This window comes from Bombina bombina, chromosome 5 (assembly GCF_027579735.1).
Source record: "Bombina bombina isolate aBomBom1 chromosome 5, aBomBom1.pri, whole genome shotgun sequence".
Lineage (NCBI taxonomy): Eukaryota > Metazoa > Chordata > Amphibia > Anura > Bombinatoridae > Bombina > Bombina bombina.
In genome coordinates, this window is record NC_069503.1 from 224,905,754 (window position 1) to 224,929,889 (window position 24,136).

At 40.6% G+C, this 24,136-nt stretch overlaps 1 protein-coding gene across 3 annotated transcripts in view; it reads left to right on the forward strand.

The window, feature by feature from the left end:
* The window catches only part of ITGB1 (integrin subunit beta 1), a 180,147-nt gene that overhangs the window by 111,209 nt on the left and 44,802 nt on the right, over positions 1-24,136 (forward strand). For all 3 annotated transcript variants that reach the window (XM_053713855.1, XM_053713856.1, XM_053713857.1), the window contains 6 exons: positions 3,027-3,265; positions 7,715-7,870; positions 9,281-9,376; positions 15,819-15,908; positions 16,277-16,417; positions 17,025-17,227. In XM_053713855.1, the coding sequence (XP_053569830.1) occupies positions 3,027-3,265; positions 7,715-7,870; positions 9,281-9,376; positions 15,819-15,908; positions 16,277-16,417; positions 17,025-17,227 (925 nt within the window). The remainder of the gene's footprint in view (positions 1-3,026; positions 3,266-7,714; positions 7,871-9,280; positions 9,377-15,818; positions 15,909-16,276; positions 16,418-17,024; positions 17,228-24,136) is intronic.

A 24,136-nucleotide genomic window follows, 5' to 3' on the forward strand; every position in this document is an offset into this window, starting at 1 on the left:
ATGGAAACTATTCGGACCATCCTACCCATGATCCAAGAGGGGTCAGTACATGACCACAGTGGACTTAAAGGATGCCTACCTTCACATACCGATTCACAAAGATCATCATCGGTTCCTAAGGTTTGCCTTTCTAGACGGGCATTACCAATTTGTAGATCTTCCCTTCGGGTTGGCCACTGCCCCGAGAATTTTTACAAAGGTTCTGGGCTCACTTCTGGCGGTTCTATGACCACGAGGCATAGCGGTGGCTCCGCATCTAGACGACATCCTGATACAGGCGTCAAGCTTTCAAATTGCCAAGTCTCATACAGAGATAGTTCTGGCATTTCTGAGGTCGCATGGGTGGAAAGTGAACGTGGAAAAGAGTTCTCTATCACCACTCACAAGAGTCACCTTCCTAGGGATTCTTATAGATTCTGTAGAGATGAAAATTTACCTGACGGGGTCCAGGTTATCAAAGCTTCTAAATGCTTGCCGTGTCCTTCATTCCATTCCACGCCCGTCAGTGGCTCAGTGCATGGAAGTAATCGGCTTAATGGTAGCGGCAATGGACATAGTGCCATTTGCGCGCCTGCATCTCAGACCGCTGCAATTATGCATGCTAAGTCAGTGGAATGGGGATTACTCAGATTTGTCCCCTCTACTAAATCTGGATCAAGAGACCAGAGATTCTCTTCTCTGGTGGCTTTCTCGGGTCCATCTGTCCAAGGGTATGACCTTTCGCAGGCCAGATTGGACTATTGTAACAACAGATGCCAGCCTTCTTGGTTGGGGCACAGTCTGGAACTCCCTGAAGGCTCAGGGATCGTGGACTCAGGAGGAGAAACTCCTCCCAATAAATATTCTGGAGTTAAGAGCAATATTCAATGCTCTTCTAGCTTGGCCTCAGTTAGCAACACTGAGGTTCATCAGATTTCAGTCGGACAACATCACGACTGTGGCTTACATCAACCATCAAGGGGGAACCAGGAGTTCCCTAGCGATGTTAGAAGTCTCAAAGATAATTCGCTGGGCAGAATCTCACTCTTGCCACCTGTCAGCGATCCACATCCCAGGCGTAGAGAACTGGGAGGCGGATTTTCATCCGGGGGAGTGGGAACTCCATCCGGAGGTGTTTGCTCAACTGGTCCATCGTTGGGGCAAACCAGAACTGGATCTCATGGCGTCTCACCAGAACGCCAAGCTTCCTTGTTACGGATCCGGGACCAGGGACCCGGGAGCAACGCTGATAGATGCTCTAGCAGCTCCTTGGTTCTTCAACCTGGCCTATGTGTTTCCACCGTTTCCTCTGCTCCCTCGACTGATTGCCAAAATCAAACAGGAGAGAGCATCAGTGATTCTGATAGCGCCTGCGTGGCAACGCAGGACCTGGTATGCAGACCTAGTGGACATGTCATCTCTTCCACCATGGACTCTGCCTCTGAGGCAGGACCTTCTAATACAAGGTCCTTTCAATCATCCAAATCTAATTTCTCTGAGACTGACTGCATGGAGATTGAACGCTTGATTCTATCAAGGCGTGGCTTCTCCGAGTCAGTCATTGATACCTTAATACAGGCTCGGAAGCCTGTCACCAGGAAAATCTACCATAAGATATGGCGTAAATATCTTTATTGGTGTGAATCCAAGAGTTACTTGTGGAGTAAGGTTAGGATTCCTAGGATATTGTCCTTTCTCCAAAAGGGTTTGGACAAAGGCTTATCAGCTAGTTCTTTAAAAGGACAGATCTCTGCTCTGTCTATTCTTTTGCACAAGCGTCTGGCAGAAGTTCCAGACGTCCAGGCATTTTGTCAGGCTTTGGTTAGGATTAAGCCTGTGTTTAAACTGTTGCTCCCCCGTGGAGCTTAAACTTGGTTCTTAAAGTTCTTCAGGGAGTTCCGTTTGAACTCCTTCATTCCATTGATATTAAACTTTTATCTTGGAAAGTTCTGTTTTTGATGGCTATTTACTCGGCTCGAAGAGTCTCTGAGTTATCTGCCTTACATTGTGATTCTCCTTATCTGATTTTTCATTCAGACAAGGTAGTTCTGCGTACCAAACCTGGGTTTTTACCTAAGGTGGTTTCTAACAGGAATATCAATCAAGAGATTGTTGTTCCATCATTGTGTCCTAATCCTTCTTCAAAGAAGGAACGTCTTTTGCATAATCTGGACGTAGTCCGTGCCTTGTAGTTTTACTTACAGGCTACTAAAGATTTTCGTCAAACATCTGCCCTGTTTGTCGTTTATTCTGGACAGAGGAGAGGTCAAAAAGCTTCAGCAACCTCTCTCTCCTTTTGGCTTCGGAGCATAATACGCTTAGCCTATGAGACTGCTGGACAGCAGCACCCTGAAAGGATTACAGCTCATTCTACTAGAGCTGTGGCTTCCACCTGGGCCTTTAAAAATGAGGCCTCTGTTGAACAGATTTGCAAGGCTGCGACTTGGTCTTCGCTTCATACCTTTTCAAAATTTTACAAATTTGACACTTTTGCTTCTTCGGAGGCTGTTTTTGGGAGACAGGTTCTACAGGCAGTGGTTCCTGCCTTGTCCCTCCCATCATCCGTGTACTTTAGCTTTGGTATTGGTATCCCACAAGTAATGGATAATCCGTGGACTGGATACACTTAACAAGAGAAAACATAATTTATGCTTACCTGATAAATTTATTTCTCTTGTAGTGTATCCAGTCCACGGCCCGCCCTGTCCTTTTTTAAGGCAGGTCTAAATTTTAATTAAACTACAGTTACCACTGCACCCTATGGTTTCTCCTTTCTCGTCTTGTTTCGGTCGAATGACTGGATATGGCAGTGAGGGGAGGAGCTATATAGCAGCTCTGCTGTGGGTGATCCTCTTACAACTTACTGTTGGGAAGGAGAATATCCCACAAGTAATGGATGATCCGTGGACTGGATACACTACAAGAGAAATAAATTTATCAGGTAAGCATAAATTATGTTTTTCTTGTTGGAAAAATGATTTTGCTAAGACTGTGCAGATTATTTTTTCAAAAATGTCTGATTTATTTTTTTCTTTTTTAAAATAAAGGTTTTGGATCTTTCGTAGAAAAAACAGTAATGCCTTACATTAGTACAACTCCTGCTAAACTTATCAACCCTTGTACAACTGAGCAAAATTGCACTAGCCCATTCAGCTATAAAAACGTACTGAACCTCACAAGTGATGGAAAGTTGTTCAATGATCTTGTCGGCAAACAGCAAATATCTGGGAACCTGGATTCTCCAGAAGGAGGATTTGATGCAATCATGCAGGTTGCAGTCTGTGGAGTAAGTAGTAGTAATTAATATTGTATACATTTTTTTTTTTTTTTTTTTTATTATTATTATTATTATTTAAACTACCTTATATGTGCCTATCAAAACTATTTTGTATGCACCATTGTAGCTTGGGACAGAGTCTGGATGATAGTTACACCAATTTACCTGGAGCTTGTCTTTTAGAAGAATTTCTTTCAAGTGGGAACTTTTTTAGATTGTTTCAGGGACTACTATCACTGGACTTGTTGTATCAACTTTTATGCTTATATAATACATATTTTAAGAGGTGTTTTTTTTTTTTTTTTTTTTTTTTTTTCTGCATTGTATCACTTTTGATTTGCTGCTACAAACTGAATAACTAAGTTCTAAGCCTTGTTCTTGCGCCCATAACCAATCTTTTAATTCATATATACACACACACACTATAAATATATATATATATGTGTGTGTGTGTATATATGTATTATTTATTATTATTAGTGTTTGTGAATGATATGTATGTTGAGAATTTCACAATTAATGGAAGATAAGTTTTGCATTTGCAATAATTTAAAAGTTTCATTATTGAAGTACAAATAATCATTAGTATGAAAAATTAAATTATATTTAAAACTTGATATAAAAAATATCAATCTAACTATATTGGACATCACTTTCTAACGAAATTACTAAAATTAGAATAACAGTTGAAATTAAAAATGTATTGGTAAACGATAGAACATAAAGGACAAACATATAACTGTATAAATAATTTAAATTTACAACACAATTGCTAGTTAGTCTAGGGTAGAGAAAATTTGCTCTTGGCATTGGCTTTAATTTATATATTTATTAAAGGGACAGTCTACACCAAAATTGTTTTTGTTGACAAATATAGATAAAACGCCTTTTACTACAAATTCCCCATGTTTACACAACCAACATTGTTATACTAATATACTTTTCTTTCCTATGGCATGGAGAGTCCACAACGTCATTCAAATTACTAGTGGGATATTCAACTCTTGGCACCCCAGCAAAGCTGTTAAGTGTAACTTCCCTTACCCATAATTCCCAGTCAATCTATTTGCCTTTGTCAGTGGAGGACGTGCAAAGTCGATGTCTGAAGATATTTAATCCTTTTAATGGGTACTTTTCCTTGCAAGCAAGGATTGTGGTAGAAAGCCAGGGTTGGTTACTCTGTTCTTTCTTTTACTACAGGTCCCTGAAAGGGAGTGGACTACCGGTCACACCTAAGGAGCTGTTATCTGCCCTGCAGCTGGATCCAGGTAAGTGCTTTTGCCTTCTAGGTACGGAAGTACAGCACTTTTGAGGTTATCCCTCATATGGATTACTTTTGGGACTTGGTTATCCTTATTGTTAAGGTTGCATATGTGGGCAGCCATTCTGACACTTTACAGGCATGCTATATATGAGAGACTGTATGAGAGACCAAACTTGGCAACGGGGTTTGTGTTGAGGACCTGAGGGTGTTTATCTTTATTTTCCTTAGCTTAACTTCTAGTGGGTTAGGGGCTAAAAGAGACTTTATTAGGCTGCGCTTACTTGTGGCACAGTTTCCATTTCGACCACTCACGTGACCTTCCGCTATATCCGAGCAAAGTTTTTTTCGTGAGGCTATTTGTGTTGTACTTAGTTTTTTCTTGTTGGGTTTTTTTTAGGTGTCGGTTTTTCTTTCTTTCTTAAGACACGGTGAGTCCACGAATCAATTACTGTTGGGAATATCACTCCTGGCCAGCAGGAGGCGGCAAAGAGCACCACAGCAAAGCTGTTAAAATGGACATAATACTCATATGCTAAATCACTTGAAACTGATGCAGTATAACTGTAAAAAGCTGACAGGAGGCTGGCACTGAAGGGGTTAAGTGCCCTATCTGCTCTTAAATGTGGAACAAATATCCTTATGAAGGATAGGTATGGCAGTGAACAGGCATTTTAATTGCATTTGATCTATGGAGACTTAGGGGTTTTAAACTTTTAACAGAATGATCCCAAGAAAATGGACAAAATGGGTACTTGCATTCCAGTTTACACAATGAAATAGAGTTTCTGAGCTGACTAGCTGTTTCATCTGGCATGGTTTTTTTTTGGGGGGGGGTTCTCTCCAGTCTGCCTTTTGTCCATCAGTGGCTCAATGCATAGAGGGGATTGGTCTGATGGTGGCTTCCATGGACACCATTCCTTTTGCTCGGTTCCATGTACGAATGCTGCAGCTTTGCGTGCTCAGTCAATGGAACTGAGAGTATTCGGATTTATTGCACAGGAAAATTCTGGAACCACTAACGAGGGACTCTTTCGTGGTGGATTTCACAGGAACATCTGTCTCGGGACTTGCTTCCTGAGAACTTCCTAGGTAATTGTGACTACGGATGCCAGCCTGTTAGGCTGGGGAGCTGTTTGGGATTCTCTAACAGCTCAAGGCCTGTGGTCTCGTGAAGAATCTTCTCTTCCCATAAACATCTTGGAGTTGAGAGCAATCTTTAATGCCTTGACAGCTTGGCCTCGATTATCTTTAGCCGGTTTATCAGATTCCAGTCGGACAACATCACCTCAGTGGCTTACATCAACCACCAGGGAGGAACTCTGAGTTCCTTGGCCATGAAGGAGATGACTTGCATTCTGCAGTGGGCGGAAGCTCCTATCTGCCATTCACATTCTAGGAGTGGACAATTGGGAGGTGAATTTTCTGAGCAGACAGACTTTTTTCATCCCGGAGAGTGGGCTCTCCATCCTGAGGTGTTCTCAAGGATAACTCTAGGGTGGGGGGTTCCGTAGTTGGATCTGATAGCGTCTCGTCAAAATGCCAATCTTCCAAGGTTATGGCTCAAGGTCAAGAGATCCTCAGGCCGCTCTGATAGATGCCCTGGCGGTTCCTTGGGATTTCGCTCTAGCATATCGGTTTTCTCAGTTTGCTCTCCTTTCATGAATCATTGCTCGTATCAAGCAGGAGAGAGAGTCTGTGATTCTAGTAGCTCCTGCTTGGCCTCGCAGGATCTGGTTTGCGGATCTGGTGAAGATGTAATCTCTTCCACCTTGGAGGTTACCTCCTGAGGAAGGACCTTCTAATTCAGGGTCCATTCCTCCATCCAAATCTAGATTCTCTGAAGCCGACTGCTTGTAGTTTGAACGTCTAGTCCTGTCTAGACGTGGTTTTTTGGAAGCGGTCATTGATACTATGCTTGAGGCTAGTAAGCCTGTTACTCGCAGGATTTACCATAAGATATAGCATAAATACCTCCCTCCTCCTGGTGGTGCCTTCTCCTGGTGGTGCCTTCTGTTTAGGTCCTCCTGCCTTGTTCTCCCTATTCATTTTGTGTCCTCTAGCTTGGGTATTGGTTCCCACTAGTAATTGGAATGACGTTGTGGACTCTCCATGCCATACCCTTCTGTTTCTTCTTTTTCTATTTTCCTTTGGCTGAATGACTGGGGATTATGGGTAAGGGTAGTTACTCTTAACAGCTTTGCTGGGGTCATTTTTGCCGAGTCCTGCTGGCCAGGAGTTGAATAGCCCACTAGTAATTGGAATGCTGTCGTGGACTCTCCATGCCCGGTAAGAAATTTATCAGGTAAGCATAAATTTTGTTTTTAACATTTAAACCTCTAATATTCTGCCTATTTTCTAATCTACTACAGACAGCCTCTTATCACATGCTTTTTTTTTTTTTAAAATTGTTTTTAACAACAGAAGACTAATTCATGTGTGTCATATAGCTAACATTGTGCTTATTCCCATGGAGTTGTGTAGGACACAGCACTGATTGGCTAAAATGCAAGTCAATAGATAATAAATAAATAGCCATGTGATAAGGGGGCTGTCAAGAGGCTTAGATATAAGGTAATCACAGAAGTAAAAAGTGTATTAATATAACCATGTTGGCTGTGCAAAATTGGGCAATGGGTAATAAAGTGATTATCTATTTTCTTAAAAAATAACAATTTTGGAGAAGACTACGTTTATCATAACATGTTCATTAGTCTATGGGTAGTTTGGGTACTTTTCGATAGCTATTGATGGTGCTGCTTCTCCACCCCGATCGCTCTGAATACTTCATCACTATTGTGCCACTCCCCTCTGACGTCATCGTAACCACATGAACGCTCGGCATCCAGCGCTTGCTTAGTGACGCGCCTCAAAACAGAGCTCAGAGATGAAAAGATAAATGCAAATTACAAGCAAATGGAAAAAAGCTTTAATAGTTTATATTTGCAAATAAGTTTTATATTTTATGATGTTTGAAAAGAGATTAATATTTTTTTTAAGTTTCATATCCCTTTAATTGCAAAGTATGTCTTTAAATTCTACTGATCTAATTATGCTTTTTGTATTAGATTTGATTGTTGATAAATTGATAATCAAGTGAAATATTTTTTTTGTTTGTTATTTTAGCAGTCTTTGCTGATATTTAGAATAGCTAAACTGTTTGATTTTAGTAACATTGTTTTAACATTTTATTTTAGGAACAAATAGGGTGGAGAAATGTCACCCGTTTGTTAGTGTTTTCCACTGATGCTGGATTTCATTTTGCTGGCGATGGTAAATTAGGAGGAATTGTTTTGCCAAATGATGGAAAATGTCACCTCCATGAAAACATGTACACAATGAGCCACTATTATGTAAGTCTGTCATTCTCACATGTCTCTACTACTTCAAGTGATGGTAAACAATATGTAATCTCGTATATTGATTCAATAAAATAGTAGTATATATAGTACAACCGCCCCAAAAATATTTTTTTTTAGTCTCAAGTATAACTTTATAATTATATTATAACTTACCGAGCTGACTTTTTTTTTTTCATACTTTCACTCCACCTACTTTGTAATTCTTCGTTCCAGCAAGTGACGTCCATATCCATACCGCCCCTGCATACGTCAACGTAATTGTGCGCTCCCGATAATTAGCATACCAATGCTCATGCGCAAATTTCTCACGCCCAGTAATTACACTAAACATTGAATAACTATATACACTGTTTACTAGTAGATCCGTGCAGAGAATTTACTGTTTCACAAAGTTGAGTTATGTCAGTCACTCGATTTGTGATAGGTAGTACGCATGCACGTCTCTAATTGTAAATGTGCACAAAGTATGAAACTGTGATCTGTCTTCAATTAATGTTGCTCAACTACACACATGTACAATAGGAAATCGCATAGACTAAAGCGAGCCAGTTGGACAGATTTCCGATTGAATATTAAAAATGCGAGTGGGAAAAAAAAAAACTTATGTGAATAGGTTGTGTTAGAAGATTGACACACAGCCGGAGTAGACTTGAAAAATAAAATAGTTGACAGTGAGTTAGAGAGAAATCAAAGGTGCCAGCATACTTATTTTATACAATAATGAAATATAGAGACGAGTTTATAAAGTAAGTTTACCATCCCTTTCACACAGTTCCGAATACTAAAGTCCAACCTTTTTACACAAGCAATTAATGCCCATCTCATTTAATTGATTTGATTCTCTTCCCCAATCAACAAGGTATTCGCATTATGTGCCTAATGGCTAAATGTTTTATTGCCCTTCTCGCTAAAGATATTTTATTTCTTTTGCAGTTTCTCGGCTGTAAAACTGTTAAATGTTTCCTGTCTTTTATTGCCTGCAAGTTTTGTTAGTAATCTAAAAACCATATTTTCTTTGTTCTCAACCCCTCTTCCAAGTGTCAAATGATCTTGGGCTCTGTTTTCTCTGTTAATCTCTTATTTACTCCTTTTTTTTTTTTTTTTTTTTGCTATTCTGGATTTCTCTTTTTTTTTTAACCCAACACTTTCTATAAAAAAAGATGTAATTTTGATTTTGTTCGTTATCTTAAAATTGTAGTAGAAGATTGTTAAATTAGCTGTTTCATTTACATTTTGAACAAGATTAGGCTTTGGATTAATGATTGGTCAATAAATTTAAGTGATCGCTGATTTAAAATTGGAATGATAATAAAAAAAAATATTGATATTTTTTTTTTTTTTTTTTTTTTTTTTTTGTAATTGATACATGCGATTTTACAAAGTTGTTTTTTTTTCCCTCAGGACTATCCCTCAATTGCTCATTTAGTGCAAAAACTAAGTGAAAACAACATACAAACCATCTTTGCCATCACTGAGGAATTTCAACCAGTTTACAAGGTACTGTCATTGTTTTTGGTAAGGCATCAAGGTAAACTTGTAAACAGTTTTTTTCCAAATGAAAAGGAAACAATTCAACATTCAAATATTTTTGCCTGACAAAAATATGGAGTTAACGCTGTTTAAAATAAAACTAATGTAAAAGTTGTGCACTTCCTACTAAAACATACTTCTGCTATATTAGTTTTACTTCACGTTCGCTTTTACGTTCTATTCTTATCAAGGAAGTAAAAAAAGAAAACCTCTTTAGATGCTGTTTCATATGGATAAGCATTTGAGTATAGTGTCCCTTTTATTTTCTATGCTCCTCCATACTGATAACAATATTTCTTTCATGTAATTAGCAAGAGTCCATGAGCTAGTGACGTATGGGATATACATTCCTACCAGGAGGGGCAAAGTTTCCCAAACCTCAAAATGCCTATAAATACACCCCTCGCCACACCCACAAATGAGTTTTACAAACTTTGCCTCCTATGGAGGTGGTGAAGTAAGTTTGTGCTAGATTCTACGTTGATATGCGCTCCGCAACAGGTTGGAGCCCGGTTTTCCTCTCAGCGTGCAGTGAATGTCAGAGGGATGTGAGGAGAGTATTGCCTATTTGAATGCAATGATCTCCTTCTACGGGGTCTATTTCATAGGTTCTCTGTTATCGGTCGTAGAGATTCATCTCTTACCTCCCTTTTCAGATCGACGATATACTCTTATATATATATACCATTACCTCTGCTGATTTTCGTTTCAGTACTGGTTTGGCATTCTACAACATGTAGACGAGTGTCCTGGGGTAAGTAAGTCTTATTTTCTGTGACACTCTAAGCTATGGTTGGGCGCTTTTTTTATATAAAGTTCTAAATATATGTATTCAAACATTTATTTGCCTTGACTCAGGATGTTCAACATTCCTTATTTTCAGACAGTCAGTTTCATATTTGGGATGATGCATTTGAATCAATCATTTTTTCTTACCTTAAAAAATTTGACTTTTTCCCTGTGGGCTGTTAGGCTCGCGGGGGCTGAAAATGCTTCATTTTATTGCGTCATTCTTGGCGCAAAAAATCTTTTCTGTTTCCGGCATCATACGTGTCGCCGGAAGTTGCGTCATTTTTTGACGTTTTTTTGCGCCAAAAATGTCGGCGTTCCGGATGTGGCGTCATTTTTGGCGCCAAAAGCATTTAGGCGCCAAATAATGTGGGCGTCTTATTTGGCGCTAAAAAAATATGGGCGTCGCTTTTGTCTCCACATTATTTAAGTCTCATTTTTTCATTGCTTCTGGTTGCTAGAAGCTTGTTCTTTGGCATTTTTTCCCATTCCTGAAACTGTCATTTAAGGAATTTGATCAATTTTGCTTTATATGTTGTTTTTTCTCTTACATATTGCAAGATGTCTCATGTTGCATCTGAGCCAGAAGATACTTCAGGAAAATCGCTGCCTGGTGCTGGAACTACCAAAGCTAAGTGTATCTGCTGTAAACTTTTGGTAGCTGTTCCTCCAGCTGTTGTTTGTATTAAATGTCATGACAAACTTGTTAATGCAGAAAATATTTCATTTAGTAAAATACCATTACCTGTTGCAGTTCCATCAACATCTAATGTTCAGAGTGTTCCTGATAACATAAGAGATTTTGTTTCTGAATCTATTAAGAAGGCTATGTCTGTTATTCCTCCTTCTAGTAAACATAAAAAGTCTTTTAAAACTTCTCTTTATCCAGATGAATTTTTAAATGAACATCATCATTCTGATTCTAATGATTCTTCTGGTTCAGAGGATTCTGTTTCAGAGGTTGATGCTGATAAATCTTCATATTTATTTAAAATGGAATTTATTCGTTCTTTACTTAAAGAAGTCCTAATTGCATTAGAAATTGAGGATTCTGGTCCTCTTGATACTAAATCTAAACGTTTAGACAAGGTCTTTAAATCTCCTGTAGTTATTCCAGAAGTTTTTCCTGTTCCTGGTGCTATTTCTGAAGTAATTTCCAGGGAATGGAATAATTTGGGTAATTCATTTACTCCGAAACGTTTTAAGCAATTATATCCTGTGCCGTCTGACAGATTAGAGTTTTGGGACAAAATCCCTAAAGTTGATGGGGCTATCTCTACCCTTGCTAAACGTACTACTATTCCTACGGCAGATGGTACTTCCTTTAAGGATCCTTTAGATAGGAAAATTGCTTATTTGTGTTCAGGTAATCTTCTTAGACCTGCTATATCTTTGGCGGATGTTGCTGCAGCTTCAACTTTTTGGTTGGAAACTTTAGCGCAACAAGTAACAGATCATGATTCTCATAATATTATTATTCTTCTTCAACATGCTAATAATTTTATCTGTGATGCCATTTTTGATATTATCAGAGTTGATGTCAGGTTTATGTCTCTAGCTATTTTAGCTAGAAGAGCTTTATGGCTTAAAACTTGGAATGCTGATATGTCTTCTAAATCGACTCTACTTTCCCTTTCTTTCCAGGGTAACAAATTATTTGGTTCTCAGTTGGATTCTATTATCTCAACTGTTACTGGTGGGAAAGGAACTTTTTTACCACAGGATAAAAAATCTAAGGGTAAAAACAGGGCTAATAATCGTTTTCGTTCCTTTCGTTTCAACAAAGAACAAAAGCCTGATCCTTCATCCTCAGGAGCAGTTTCAGTTTGGAAACCATCTCCAGTCTGGAATAAATCCAAGCCTTCTAGAAAAGCAAAGCCAGCTTCTAAGTCCACATGAAGGTGCGGCCCTCATTCCAGCTCAGCTGGTAGGGGGCAGATTACGTTTTTTTCAAAGAAATTTGGATCAATTCTGTTCACAATCTTTGGATTCAGAACATTATTTCAGAAGGGTACAGAATTGGTTTCAAGATAAAACCTCCTGCAAGGAGATTCTTTCTTTCCCATGTCCCAGTAAACCCAGCGAAGGCTCAAGCATTTCTGAAATGTGTTTCAGATCTAGAGTTGGCTGGAGTAATTATGCCAGTTCCAGTTCTGGAACAGGGGCTGGGGTTTTATTCGAATCTCTTCATTGTACCAAAGAAGGAGAATTCCTTCAGACCAGTTCTGGATCTAAAAATATTGAATCGTTATGTAAGGATACCAACATTCAAAATGGTAACTGTAAGGACTATCCTGCCTTTTGTTCAGCAAGGGCATTATATGTCCACAATAGATTTACAGGATGCATATCTGCATATTCTGATTCATCCAGCTCACTATCGGTTTCTGAGATTCTCTTTCCTAGACAAGCATTACCAGTTTGTGGCTCTGCCGTTTGGCCTAGCAACAGCTCCAAGAATTTTTACAAAGGTTCTCGGTGCCCTTCTATCTGTAATCAGAGAACAGGGTATTGTGGTATTTCCTTATTTGGACGATATCTTGGTACTTGCTCAGTCTTCACATTTAGCAGAATTTCATACGAATCGACTTTTGTTGTTTCTTCAAAATCATGGTTGGAGGATCAATTCACTAAAAAGTTCATTGATTCCTCAGACAAGGGTAACCTTTTTGGGTTTCCAGATAGATTCAGTGTCCATGACTCTGTCTTTGACAGACAAGAGACGTCTAAAATTGATTTCAGCTTGTCGAAACCTTCAGTCACAATCATTCCCTTCGGTAGCCTTATGCATGGAAATTCTAGGTCTTATGACTGCTGCATCGGACGCGATCCCCTTTGCTCGTTTTCACATGCGACCTCTTCAGCTCTGTATGCTGAACCAATGGTGCAGGGATTACACAAATATATCTCAATTAATATCTTTAAAACCGATTGTACGACACTCTCTGACGTGGTGGACAGATCACCATTGTTTAGTTCAGGGGGCTTCTTTTGTTCTTCCGACCTGGACTGTAATTTCAACAGATGCAAGTCTTACAGGTTGGGGAGCTGTGTGGGGGTCTCTGACAGCACAAGGGGTTTGGGAATCTCAGGAGGTGAGATTACCGATAAATATTTTTGAACTCCGTGCAATTTTCAGAGCTCTTCAGTCTTGGCCTCTTCTGAAGAGAGAATCGTTCATTTGTTTTCAGACAGACAATGTCACAACTGTGGCATACATCAATCATCAAGGAGGGACTCACAGTCCTCTGGCTATGAAAGAAGTATCTCGAATTCTGGTTTGGGCGGAATCCAGCTCCTGTCTAATCTCTGCGGTTCATATTCCAGGAATAGACAATTGGGAAGCGGAGTATCTCAGTCGTCAAACGTTGCATCCGGGCGAATGGTCTCTTAACCCAGAGGTATTTCTTCAGATTGTTCAAATGTGGGAACTTCCAGAAATAGATCTGATGGCTTCTCATCTAAACAAGAAACTTCCCAGGTATCTGTCCAGATCCCGGGATCCTCAGGCGGAGGCAGTGGATGCATTATCTCTTCCTTGGAAGTATCATCCTGCCTATATCTTTCCGCCTCTAGTTCTTCTTCCAAGAGTAATCTCCAAGATTCTGAAGGAATGCTAGTTTGTTCTGCTGGTAGCTCCAGCATGGCCTCACAGGTTTTGGTATGCAGATCTTGTCCGGATGGCCTCTTGCCAACCGTGGACTCTTCCGTTAAGACCAGACCTTCTGTCGCAAGGTCCTTTTTTCCATCAGGATCTCAAATCCTTAAATTTAAAGGTATGGAGATTGAACGCTTGATTCTTGGTCAAAGAGGTTTCTCTGACTCTGTGATTAATACTATGTTACAGGCTCGTAAATCTGTATCTAGAGAGATATATTATAGAGTCTGGAAGACTTATATTTCTTGGTGTCTTTCTCATCATTTTTCCTGGCATTCTTTTAGAATTCCGAGAATTTTACAGTTTCTTCAGGATGGTTTAGATAAAGGTTTGTCCGCAAGTTCCTTGAAAGGTCAAATCTCTGCTCTTTCTGTTCTTTTTCACAGAAAGATTGCTAATCTTCCTGATATTCATTGTTTTGTACAAGCCTTGGTTCGTATAAAACCTGTCATTAAGTCAATTTCTCCTCCTTGGAGTTTGAATTTGGTTCTGGGGGCTCTTCAAGCTCCTCCGTTTGAACCTATGCATTCATTGGACATTAAATTACTTTCTTGGAAAGTTTTGTTCCTTTTGGCCATCTCTTCTGCCAGAAGAGTCTCTGAATTGTCTGCTCTTTCTTGTGAGTCTCCTTTTCTGATTTTTCATCAGGATAAGGCAGTGTTGCGAACTTCTTTTGAATTTTTACCTAAGGTTGTGAATTCCAACAACATTAGTAGAGAAATTGTAGTTCCTTCATTATGCCCTAATCCTAAGAATTCTAAGGAGAAATTTCCGAAAGACTTCTAGTCTTTTTGTCATCTTTTCCGGTTCTAGAAAAGGCCAGAAAGCTTCTGCCATTTCTTTGGCATCTTGGTTGAAATCTTTAATTCATCATGCCTATGTTGAGTCGGGTAAAACTCTGCCTCAGAGGATTACAGCTCATTCTACTAGGTCAGTTTCTACTTCCTGGGCGTTTAGGAATGAAGCTTCGGTTGATCAGATTTGCAAAGCAGCAACTTGGTCTTCTTTGCATACTTTTACTAAATTCTACCATTTTGATGTGTTTTCTTCTTCTGAAGCAGTTTTTGGTAGAAAAGTACTTCAGGCAGCTGTTTCAGTTTGAATCTTCTGCTTATGTTTTCATTTAAACTTTATTTTGGGTGTGGATTATTTTCAGCAGGAATTGGCTGTCTTTATTTTATCCCTCCTTCTCTAGTGACTCTTGCGTGGAAAGATCCACATCTTGGGTAGTCATTATCCCATACGTCACTAGCTCATGGACTCTTGCTAATTACATGAAAGAAAACATAATTTATGTAAGAACTTACCTGATAAATTCATTTCTTTCATATTATCAAGAGTCCATGAGGCCCACCCTTTTTTGTGGTGGTTATGATTTTTTTGTATAAAGCACAATTATTCCAATTCCTTATTTTTTATGCTTTCGCACTTTTTTCTTATCACCCCACTTCTTGGCTATTCGTTAAACTGATTTGTGGGTGTGGTGAGGGGTGTATTTATAGGCATTTTGAGGTTTGGGAAACTTTGCCCCTCCTGGTAGGAATGTATATCCCATACGTCACTAGCTCATGGACTCTTGCTAATATGAAAGAAATTAATTTATCAGGTAAGTTCTTACATAAATTATGTTTTCTGCCCAGACGGGCTTTTTATGTATTTATATTTACTTAGCAGACATTTTCAATATGTGGCATCCTCTGTGCTCTTCTACTTCCATTTAGGGTAGAATCGTTTATAAGAACTTGTAAAGTACAGTAGATAAAAGTACTACAGAAAAATGTTATATGCAGAAAAGGGGTCTGTCAAAGACGCCGCAGAGCGGTAAATGCAGATTTGTCAGTAGATTGAGTAAAAATAGAATGAAAGTGATGTTTGGAGATAGTGGGGGAAAAGCATATTTAAATCTTCATTGTACTAATGGTGAGTAAACAATTGTAAGTTTTTATGTTTTTATTTTTATAGGAACTAAAAAATTTAATACCAAAATCTGCAGTGGGAACCCTGTCCGCCAATTCCAGTAATGTTATTCAGTTGATTATTGACTCCTATAATGTAAGTATTTCTCTTAATGGAAACCTTAATCTTAAATAGATTTGTTTTTTTCTCTCTCCAAAAGTTGTGTCTTCGCTTAACAGAAGGATCTTCTGATTTAACCCTATTATTAGCAACATGTAAGCCTACAAGCCCAGCGGTCCTGTAGATCACCTTCATCTAAGGTGGTCTACATCAGCTGGCAACTATTGGCAGTGCCCTCTACCCTTTTGCTTGTTGTACATGATAACTTTGCATATCATACCTATGTTTATAGTGCTATGGAATCTGTTGGCAATTTACAGTTTGAGTTCAGAACCATATAACATTTTCAGATGCCATTAAATGAAAAAATTCCCAAAATTGATTTTCCAATTATTTTTTTCTAGTCTCTTTCTTCAGAGCTGCTTTTGGAAAACAGCAAATTGCCAGAGGGTATAACAATCAACTATAAATCATTCTGTAAAGATGGAGTAATAGGTACTGGAGAGAATGGAAGGAAATGTTCTAACATATCGCTTGGAGATCAGGTGTGTTTTCTATTTTATTTAATTAGAAACGTGAATATTTTCGTGAACTGTGTTAGCACACAGCAAAAAGTAATAATTCTAGCATCAGCATTCAATTTCTTATTGTTCGTTTCAAGAAAATTCTGGATTTCTTTAAGCTCCTGACTTATTTATGAACAGGTGCAATATACTTTAAAATGTAGGCAATGTTCTGTTACATAATGTGGTTGTCTGAGTTGTTGAGAGTTTTTTTTAAGGGAAAATTACGCTTAAAATGTTCTCCATATATTGAATGTGTTTCAAAAAGTAATCTTCAATGTACTTTTTTTAAGTTTCCCCTCAATTTCTGTAATTTAAGTCTTACACTGCTCATAGAGAGAGGGAGCATCCTGTAGTATTCTAAATCATAACACTGCGGCTCAGTGTAAGAGTTAACATAAAGCGGAGGAGATTAGATAACTATACTCTAGTCTTTAGGTCCCTGAAAATTTTACTCAAGTTTAAATGCAGTTTTTTAGGTTTTTTTTGTATGCATTTCTCACTTGCTTACATATATATGTGCTATACATACTAAAATGACGCAAATGCCGTTTAATTCATTGTTAACTAAAGGGTTGGTCTCTTGCAGGTGGAATTTGAGATAAGTGTGACTGCTCATAAGTGCCCCAAAAAAGGTCAGAGTGAATCTATCAAAATCAAGCCATTGGGTTTCAACGAAGAAGTAGAAATTCTTTTAAAGTTTATCTGTGAATGTGACTGCCAGGGCGAGGGATTTCCCAATAGTGAGAATTGTCATTTCGGTAATGGAACCTTTGAGTGTGGAGCCTGCAGGTATGCATGCATGCTGGTTTACACCATTGCATTTTATTCAGTTTGTATGGCACCGACAGATGTCTCTCTTATGATGATATTTCCATATTAATGGGAGGAGAGTCCACTGCCTCATTCATTACTTGTAAGAATTAAGAACCTGGCCACCAGGAGGAGGCAAAGACACCCCAGTCAAAGGTTTAAATGTCTCCCCTCATCCCCCAGTCATTCTTTGCCTTTCATCACAGGAGGTTGGCAGAGAAGTTTCGGAAGATTCGGAGCAGTCTCTTATGGAGGGTAGTACTCTTTGAAATGGGACTGGAGTTTTAAGTAGTCCTATCAGCCTCTCATTGACCTAAATCTCCTGACGGAAAGATTTTCCTTTTATGTGATTTAACAATAAAGAAGCTTTAATTTTAAAGCAAGATGTGGCGTCTTGTTTTTCCACCCAGACCTATCCTACTACTGAGTGCAAGGACGTGGCTTATGCTCTATCAGACTCTCAGTGAGAGCATGGATGAACAGTCAGGTGTAGATCAGCGCGGACTTCTTTGGCGCGTTTTCTCTACAGTGCAGGGGCTGTCCTGCATGGCACTCTGACCGGGTGTGGCCTCTTCAACTTACTCTTTCCTGATCAGCAATTACATGGGGACCTAACGGTTTCTCTGTGGTCCGGGTCATAGGAGGTGGTGAGTGCCCTGGCCATTGGTGTATAAAGGTGCCATTTATTCTATCTAGTCTGTAATTAAAGGCGCAAGCCATGGAGGACTCTGATATGTTGGGGGATACCCCCTCTTTAATTATTTAATTAAATCTAATACCTGTGTTTATTTCGAGGAGGTACAGGTTGATCTGAGGGTTCTCCGTTTTGCGAGCTGCGTTCTCTACATTCATCTCCGATCACACATGCAGCTCCCCAGGACCCAACTGATCCTCCTGTGGGAGCGAGGGGTCTCTTGGCTGCCAGATTTCGCTGCCCAGCTACAAACGGCTGTTTCTGCGGCCTTCAATGCCTTACCTCTCCCTGCGAAGGGAAAGGCACAGCCTCCCGTCCCAGGGGTCATCTACTCCACTAGATGTCTCTGATAGATTATCGGCTGATGACGCCTCCAACTCTTCGGAGGATGCTCTCTCTCGGACGGAATCAGCGTCTTCTAGACCTCGATTAGCGGAAGAGCCAGATTTTAAATTTAAGATGGAGCATTTGCGCTTTTTACTGAAAGAAATGCTTGCTACGTTGGAGGTTCCAGAGCCGAAACTTCCGGAAGAACCTTCAATCCCTAAGCTAGATAGGGTTTACGAGGACAGGGTGGTACCTCAGACCTTCCCAGTTCCCGTGAAGATGGCTACTATTATTAAGAATGAGTGGGAAAAACTTGGCTCGTCCTTTTCTCCCTTTTAAAAAACTGTTCCCCGTCCCAGACTCTCAGCTTGAGCTATGGGGGGCCATTCCTAAGCTGGATGGGGCTATCTCCACGCTCGCGAAGCGGACAACTATTCTCCTCGAGGAGAGCTCGTCCAAGGAGCCCATGGATAAGAAATTAGAATCCATGTTGAGGAAGATATTTCAACTCACAGGGTTCGTTTTTCAACTGGCAGCAGCGATTGCGGGAACGGCTACCTACTGGTGTGGCGAACTGTCGGCTATGGTCATCTGTGATGCTAATATGCAGGTTATTCGACTGAATGCCAAGACATCAGGTTTCTCGTTTCTAGCCCCCAGGGCTATGTGGTTGAAGTCGTAGTCTGCGGACATGACTTCCAAGTCTAGATTAATATCCCTTCCTTTTCAGGGTTAAGGGCTAGACTCTATCATATCCACGGTCACAGGAGGCAAGGGGGCTTTCCTTCCGCAGGATAAGAAGAATAAGCCAAAGGGCTCTACTTTTCGTCCCTTTCGTTCATACAAGTCTCAACGCCAGCAGCCTGCTGCAAAGACCGAGCAGTCCAAGGGATCTTGGAAGCCAGCTCAATCCTGGAACAAATCCAAACAGAGCAAGAAGCCCGCCGAGACCAAATCCGCATGAAGGGCGGCCCCTGATCCGTCTCTGGATCGCGTAGGGGGCAGAGGCTTGGAGGCGAGACGTACAGGATCCTTGGGTTCTGGAGTTTATCTCCCAGGGTTACAAGATAGGGTTCAAGACTCATCTGCCCAGGGGAAGATTCCAACTGTCAAAAATATCCTCAAGACCAGAGGAGAGAGATGCCTTCCTAGGTTGCATTAGAGATCTCTCCTCTCTCTGAGTAATAGTTCCAGTACCTCCAGTAGAAAGGGGACTAGGGTTCTATTCAAACCTTTTCGTGGTCCCAAAGAAGGCACGTTCCGCCCGATTCTGGCCCTAAAGTGCCTAAACAAGTTGGTCAGTTCCATCGTTCAAAATGGAGACTATCAGATCGATTCTGCCCCTAATTCAAGAGGGGCAATTTATGACAATAAACTTGAAGGATGCTTACCTTCACGTGCCAATCCACAAGGACCACTTCAGGTTCCTAAGATTCGCTTTTCTGGACCAACACTTCCAGTTTGTGGCTCTGCCGTTGGTTCTGGTGACTGCCCCAAGAGTCTTTACGAAGGTTCTGGGGCGCTGTTCGCGGTAGCGAGAGCCGGAGGTATTGCGGTTGCTCCTTATCTGGAGATATCCTGGTTCAGGCTCTCGTGGAGGACCACGCAGACTTTTTTTTTTTTTTTTTTTTTTTTTTTTTTTTTTTTTCTTCTCCTTCCATCCCACGGATGGAAGATAAACGAGGGAAAGAGTTCTCTTGGTTCCCAGCAACAGGGTGGAGTTCCTGGGCACGATCATAGATTCCATAGCTATGAAAATATTCCTGTCAGATCAGACACGTTCCAAGATCGCGTCCAGCTGTCTTGCCATTCAGACCTCCTCAAGGCCACCTGTGTCCGGCCAGGTGTATTGAGGTGATCGAACTCATGGTTTCCACCATAGCTATCATTCCTTTCGCCAGCTTCCATCTAAGACCTCTGCAGTTATGCATGTTGAGACAATGGAACGGCGATCACTCGGATCTCTCCTAACAGATCTCTGGACAATCGAGCAAGGGAATCCCTCTCTTGGTGTGTCCACCCGGTACAGCTGTCCCAAGGGACATCCTTTTTGAGACCATTCTGGGAGATTGTGACCACGGATGTGTGTCTATCAGGATGGGGAGCTGTTTGGTGTGCCAGAATGGTACAGGGCAGATGGACTCGAGAGGAGTCGACCCTCCTGATAAATATCTTAGAGCTGCAAGCAATATTCCTCGCTCTGAGATCTTGGCCCCTATTGGGTTTGTCCCATTTTATCAGATTCCAGTCGAACATTATCTTGGTGGCGTACATAATTCATCAGGGAGGTATGAGAAGCTCCCTAGCTATGAGAGAGGTGTCTCAGATTCTGGAAGGGGCAGAGACCCACAACTGCTCGCTCTCAGCGATCCACATTCTGGGTGTGGACAACTGGGAAGCGGACTTCCTCAGCAGACAGTCGTTTCATCCGGGGGAATCGGCTCTCCATCCCATGGTGTTTGCGGAGATCTGCAACAGATGGGGGACGCCGGAGATCTCATGGCGTCCATACTCAACTTCAAGCTACCCAGATATGGGTCGCGGTCCAGGGATCCCCAGGCAGAGCTTGATAGATGCCTTAGCGGTACCTTGGGAGTTCAACCTAATTTACATATTTCCCTCATTGCCACTTCTCCCTCGAGTCGTGGCACGCAATCAAACCGGAGCAAGCTTCATCCATTATGATTGCTCGGAGGACGTGGTTTGCGGACCTGGTGGGAATGTCGTTGTCTCCTCCATGGAGGTTACCCTGTCGCAAAGATCTGCTGGTTCAGGGTCCCTTTCTTCACCAAAATCTCGATTCTTTGAGGCTGACTGCGTGGAGAATGAGCGCCTAGTCTTGGCCAAGAGAGGGTTCTCGGAAAGAGTGATTGATACTCTCATTCAGGCCAGGAAATCGGTCACTCATATTATCTATCATAAGGTGTGGAGGACCTATTTATCCTGGTGTGATGAACGTGGATATCCTTGGCACAAGGTTAGGGTATCCAGGACTCTGGCTTTTCTCTGAGATGGTTTGGATAAGGGTCTTGCCGCCAGTTCCTTTAAAGGACAGATTTTGGTCTTATCGGTTCTGTTACACAAGAAGCTAGCGGAGCTTCCTGATTTTCAGTCCTTTGTTCAGGCTTTGACTGGAATCAGACCGGTATTTAGAACTTCTCCTCCTCCTTGGATAGTAATTTTGGTTCTTAAGGTTTTGCAGAGGGCTCCTTTTGAGCCTATGCATGCGCTTGACATTCTTTCCTGGAAAGTTCTTTTTCTACTGGCGATTTGCTTCGGCTCGTAGAGTGAGTTGGCGACCTTGCAATGGGAGCCCCCTTACTTGGTTTTTCATGCTGATAAGGCTGTGCTTCACACTGGGTTGTGTTTTTTTTTTTTTTTTTCCCCAAGGTGGTGTCAGATCGTAACATCGACCAGGAGATAGTAGTTCCTTCCTTGTGTCCTAACCATTCTTCATCTAAGGAAAGGTTACTTCATAACTTGGATGTAGTTTTTGAGCCTTTACGTTTTTTCTCTTCAGGCCACAAAGGAATTCAGACTGACTTCATCCTTATTTGTCGTGTATTCAAGGAAGCGTAGGGGACAGAGGGCCTCTTCCACTTCACTGTCTTTTTGGTTGAGGAGCGTTATCCGTTTGGTCTATGAGACAGCGGGACATAAGCCTCCTCAGAGGATTACGGCTCACTCAACTAGGGCTGTGGCCTCCTCTTGGGCCTTTAAGAACGAGGCCTCTGTGGAGCAGATTTGTAAGGTGGCAACCTGGTCCTCACATACTTTTGCAAAATTTTAAAAATTTTAAGTTTTTGCTTCGGCAGAAGCTGTTTTTGGGAGAGAGGTTCTGCAGGCTGTGGTGCCACCTTCTTTTACCATCCCGTTTTGTTCATTCAGTGTCCTCTAGAGCTTGGGTATTTGTTCCCACAAGTAATGAATGAAGCAGTGGACTCTCCTCCCATTAAGATGGAAAACCTAAATTATGCTTACCTGATAATTTAATTTCCATCTATGGGAGGAGAGTCCACTGCTCCCGCCCGTTTCTCTGGTGGGCGGACCTAATTTTTTTTTTTCTTCTGGCACCATTTATACCCTAATATTTCTCCTACTGTTCCTTGTTCCCTTGGCAGAATGACTGGGGGAGGTATTTAAGCCTTTGGCTGGGGTGTTTTTGCCTCCTCCTGGTGGCCAGGTTCTTAATTCCCACAAGTAATGAATGAAGCAGTGGACTCTTCTCCCACAGATGGAAATTAAATTATCAGGTAAGCATAATTTTGTTTTTCTGAAGCTAGTGAAGTACATTGCTTTTGTGAACGTTTCTACCTAATCACACCTCCCTTTTCAACATATTCATTTTCCTCTAGTCTGCCTATTGTCTTGAATACTAAATGTAGTTTAGAGATCTGAGCCAAGATACTGAAATAAGTGTGTTTTGTGATAACCTTTAAATCTTCCCTGATGGCTATAGTCTTCTACACACAGCTTCATATTCATCCCATCCCTGCTAGTTTCATTTTTTGTATTTTATTTTTACTTCTCACCATCTGAAATATGAGCACCAACACTACAGGGATTGAGGGTCCAGAGCTTATATAAATAAGAAGTATTATGTTAATGATTTTTTTTTTTTTTTCCCCCTTTTAAAAAAACAACACACATTGTTTGCAGTGTGTCCTGTGAAGGATTTCCGAGTAAATTAGTCTCCTGGTGTTTCTAGATCTATATTTGCTAGAATCTTAATTCTATTAGTGAGTTTTTCTTTATTTTATTTCTTCACCATATTTTGTCACTAATCTATTCTAGAAAAGTAGACAGATTAGTGTGTTAAACGGACGGTACAGTAAAAATTAAACTTTTATGATTCGGTTAGAGCTTGCCCTTTTAAACAACTTTCCAATTTACTTCTATTGAATTTGCTTTGATCTCTAGATATTGTTTGTTAAATAGTAGGCTCAGGAGCAGCTTTGCGCTACTGGGAGCTAGCAGAACATATATGGTAAACTATTGCTAAAAGGTATATATCTTGAGGCACCACTCAGCAGCTAGCTCCCAGCAGTGCAATGCTGCTTCTGAACCTACCTAGGCATGCTCTTCAACAAAGGATAACAGAACAAAGCAAATTTGATAAAGTAAAAAGTTAGTTCAAATTGAATGCTCTATCTGAAAGCTTAATTTTGACTTTACGGTCCATTTAATCTTTCTCACATAGATATGTTCTAGGAAATCAACTCAATCTTAGCCAATCCAAAAATCCACTTATTCACTCTTAACTTTATTGATGCCAGACTGTCTGCCACCTTTTTTTATATCTTTATTTTTTTATTGCTTATGCTGATAACATCTTTGTTCTTGCTTACAAATTTCTTTCCTATGACATGGAGAGTCCACAACGTCATTCCAATTACTAGTGGGATATTAAACTCCTGATGTTCAAAAAGTAGCAGAACCACTTGGTATAATGTTCAGCTCTGTTTATTGGGACATCAAATAAACATATTAGCACAACGTTTCGGTCCAACTGACCTTAATCATGTTTCATCAGTTGGACCGAAATGCTTTGCTAATATGTTTTATTTGATGTCCCAATAAACAGAGTTGAACATTATACCAAGTGGTGCTGCTACTTTTTGAACATTTGGATTTAATCAGAGGGTTATGGGCAAGACCTCTGTAGCGTGCACCTGGTTGCAGTAAGTGCTGGTCATTCCTTTAAATATTTAACTCCTGGGCAGCAGGGGGAGGCAAAGAGCACCCCAGCAAAGCAGTTTAGTGTAACTGCCTTACTCATAACCCCCAGTCATTCTGTTAATGGAGGTTGTGCGAAGTTGGTGTCTAAAGATTTGAATCCTTTTATGGCTACTTTTCCCTGCAAGCAA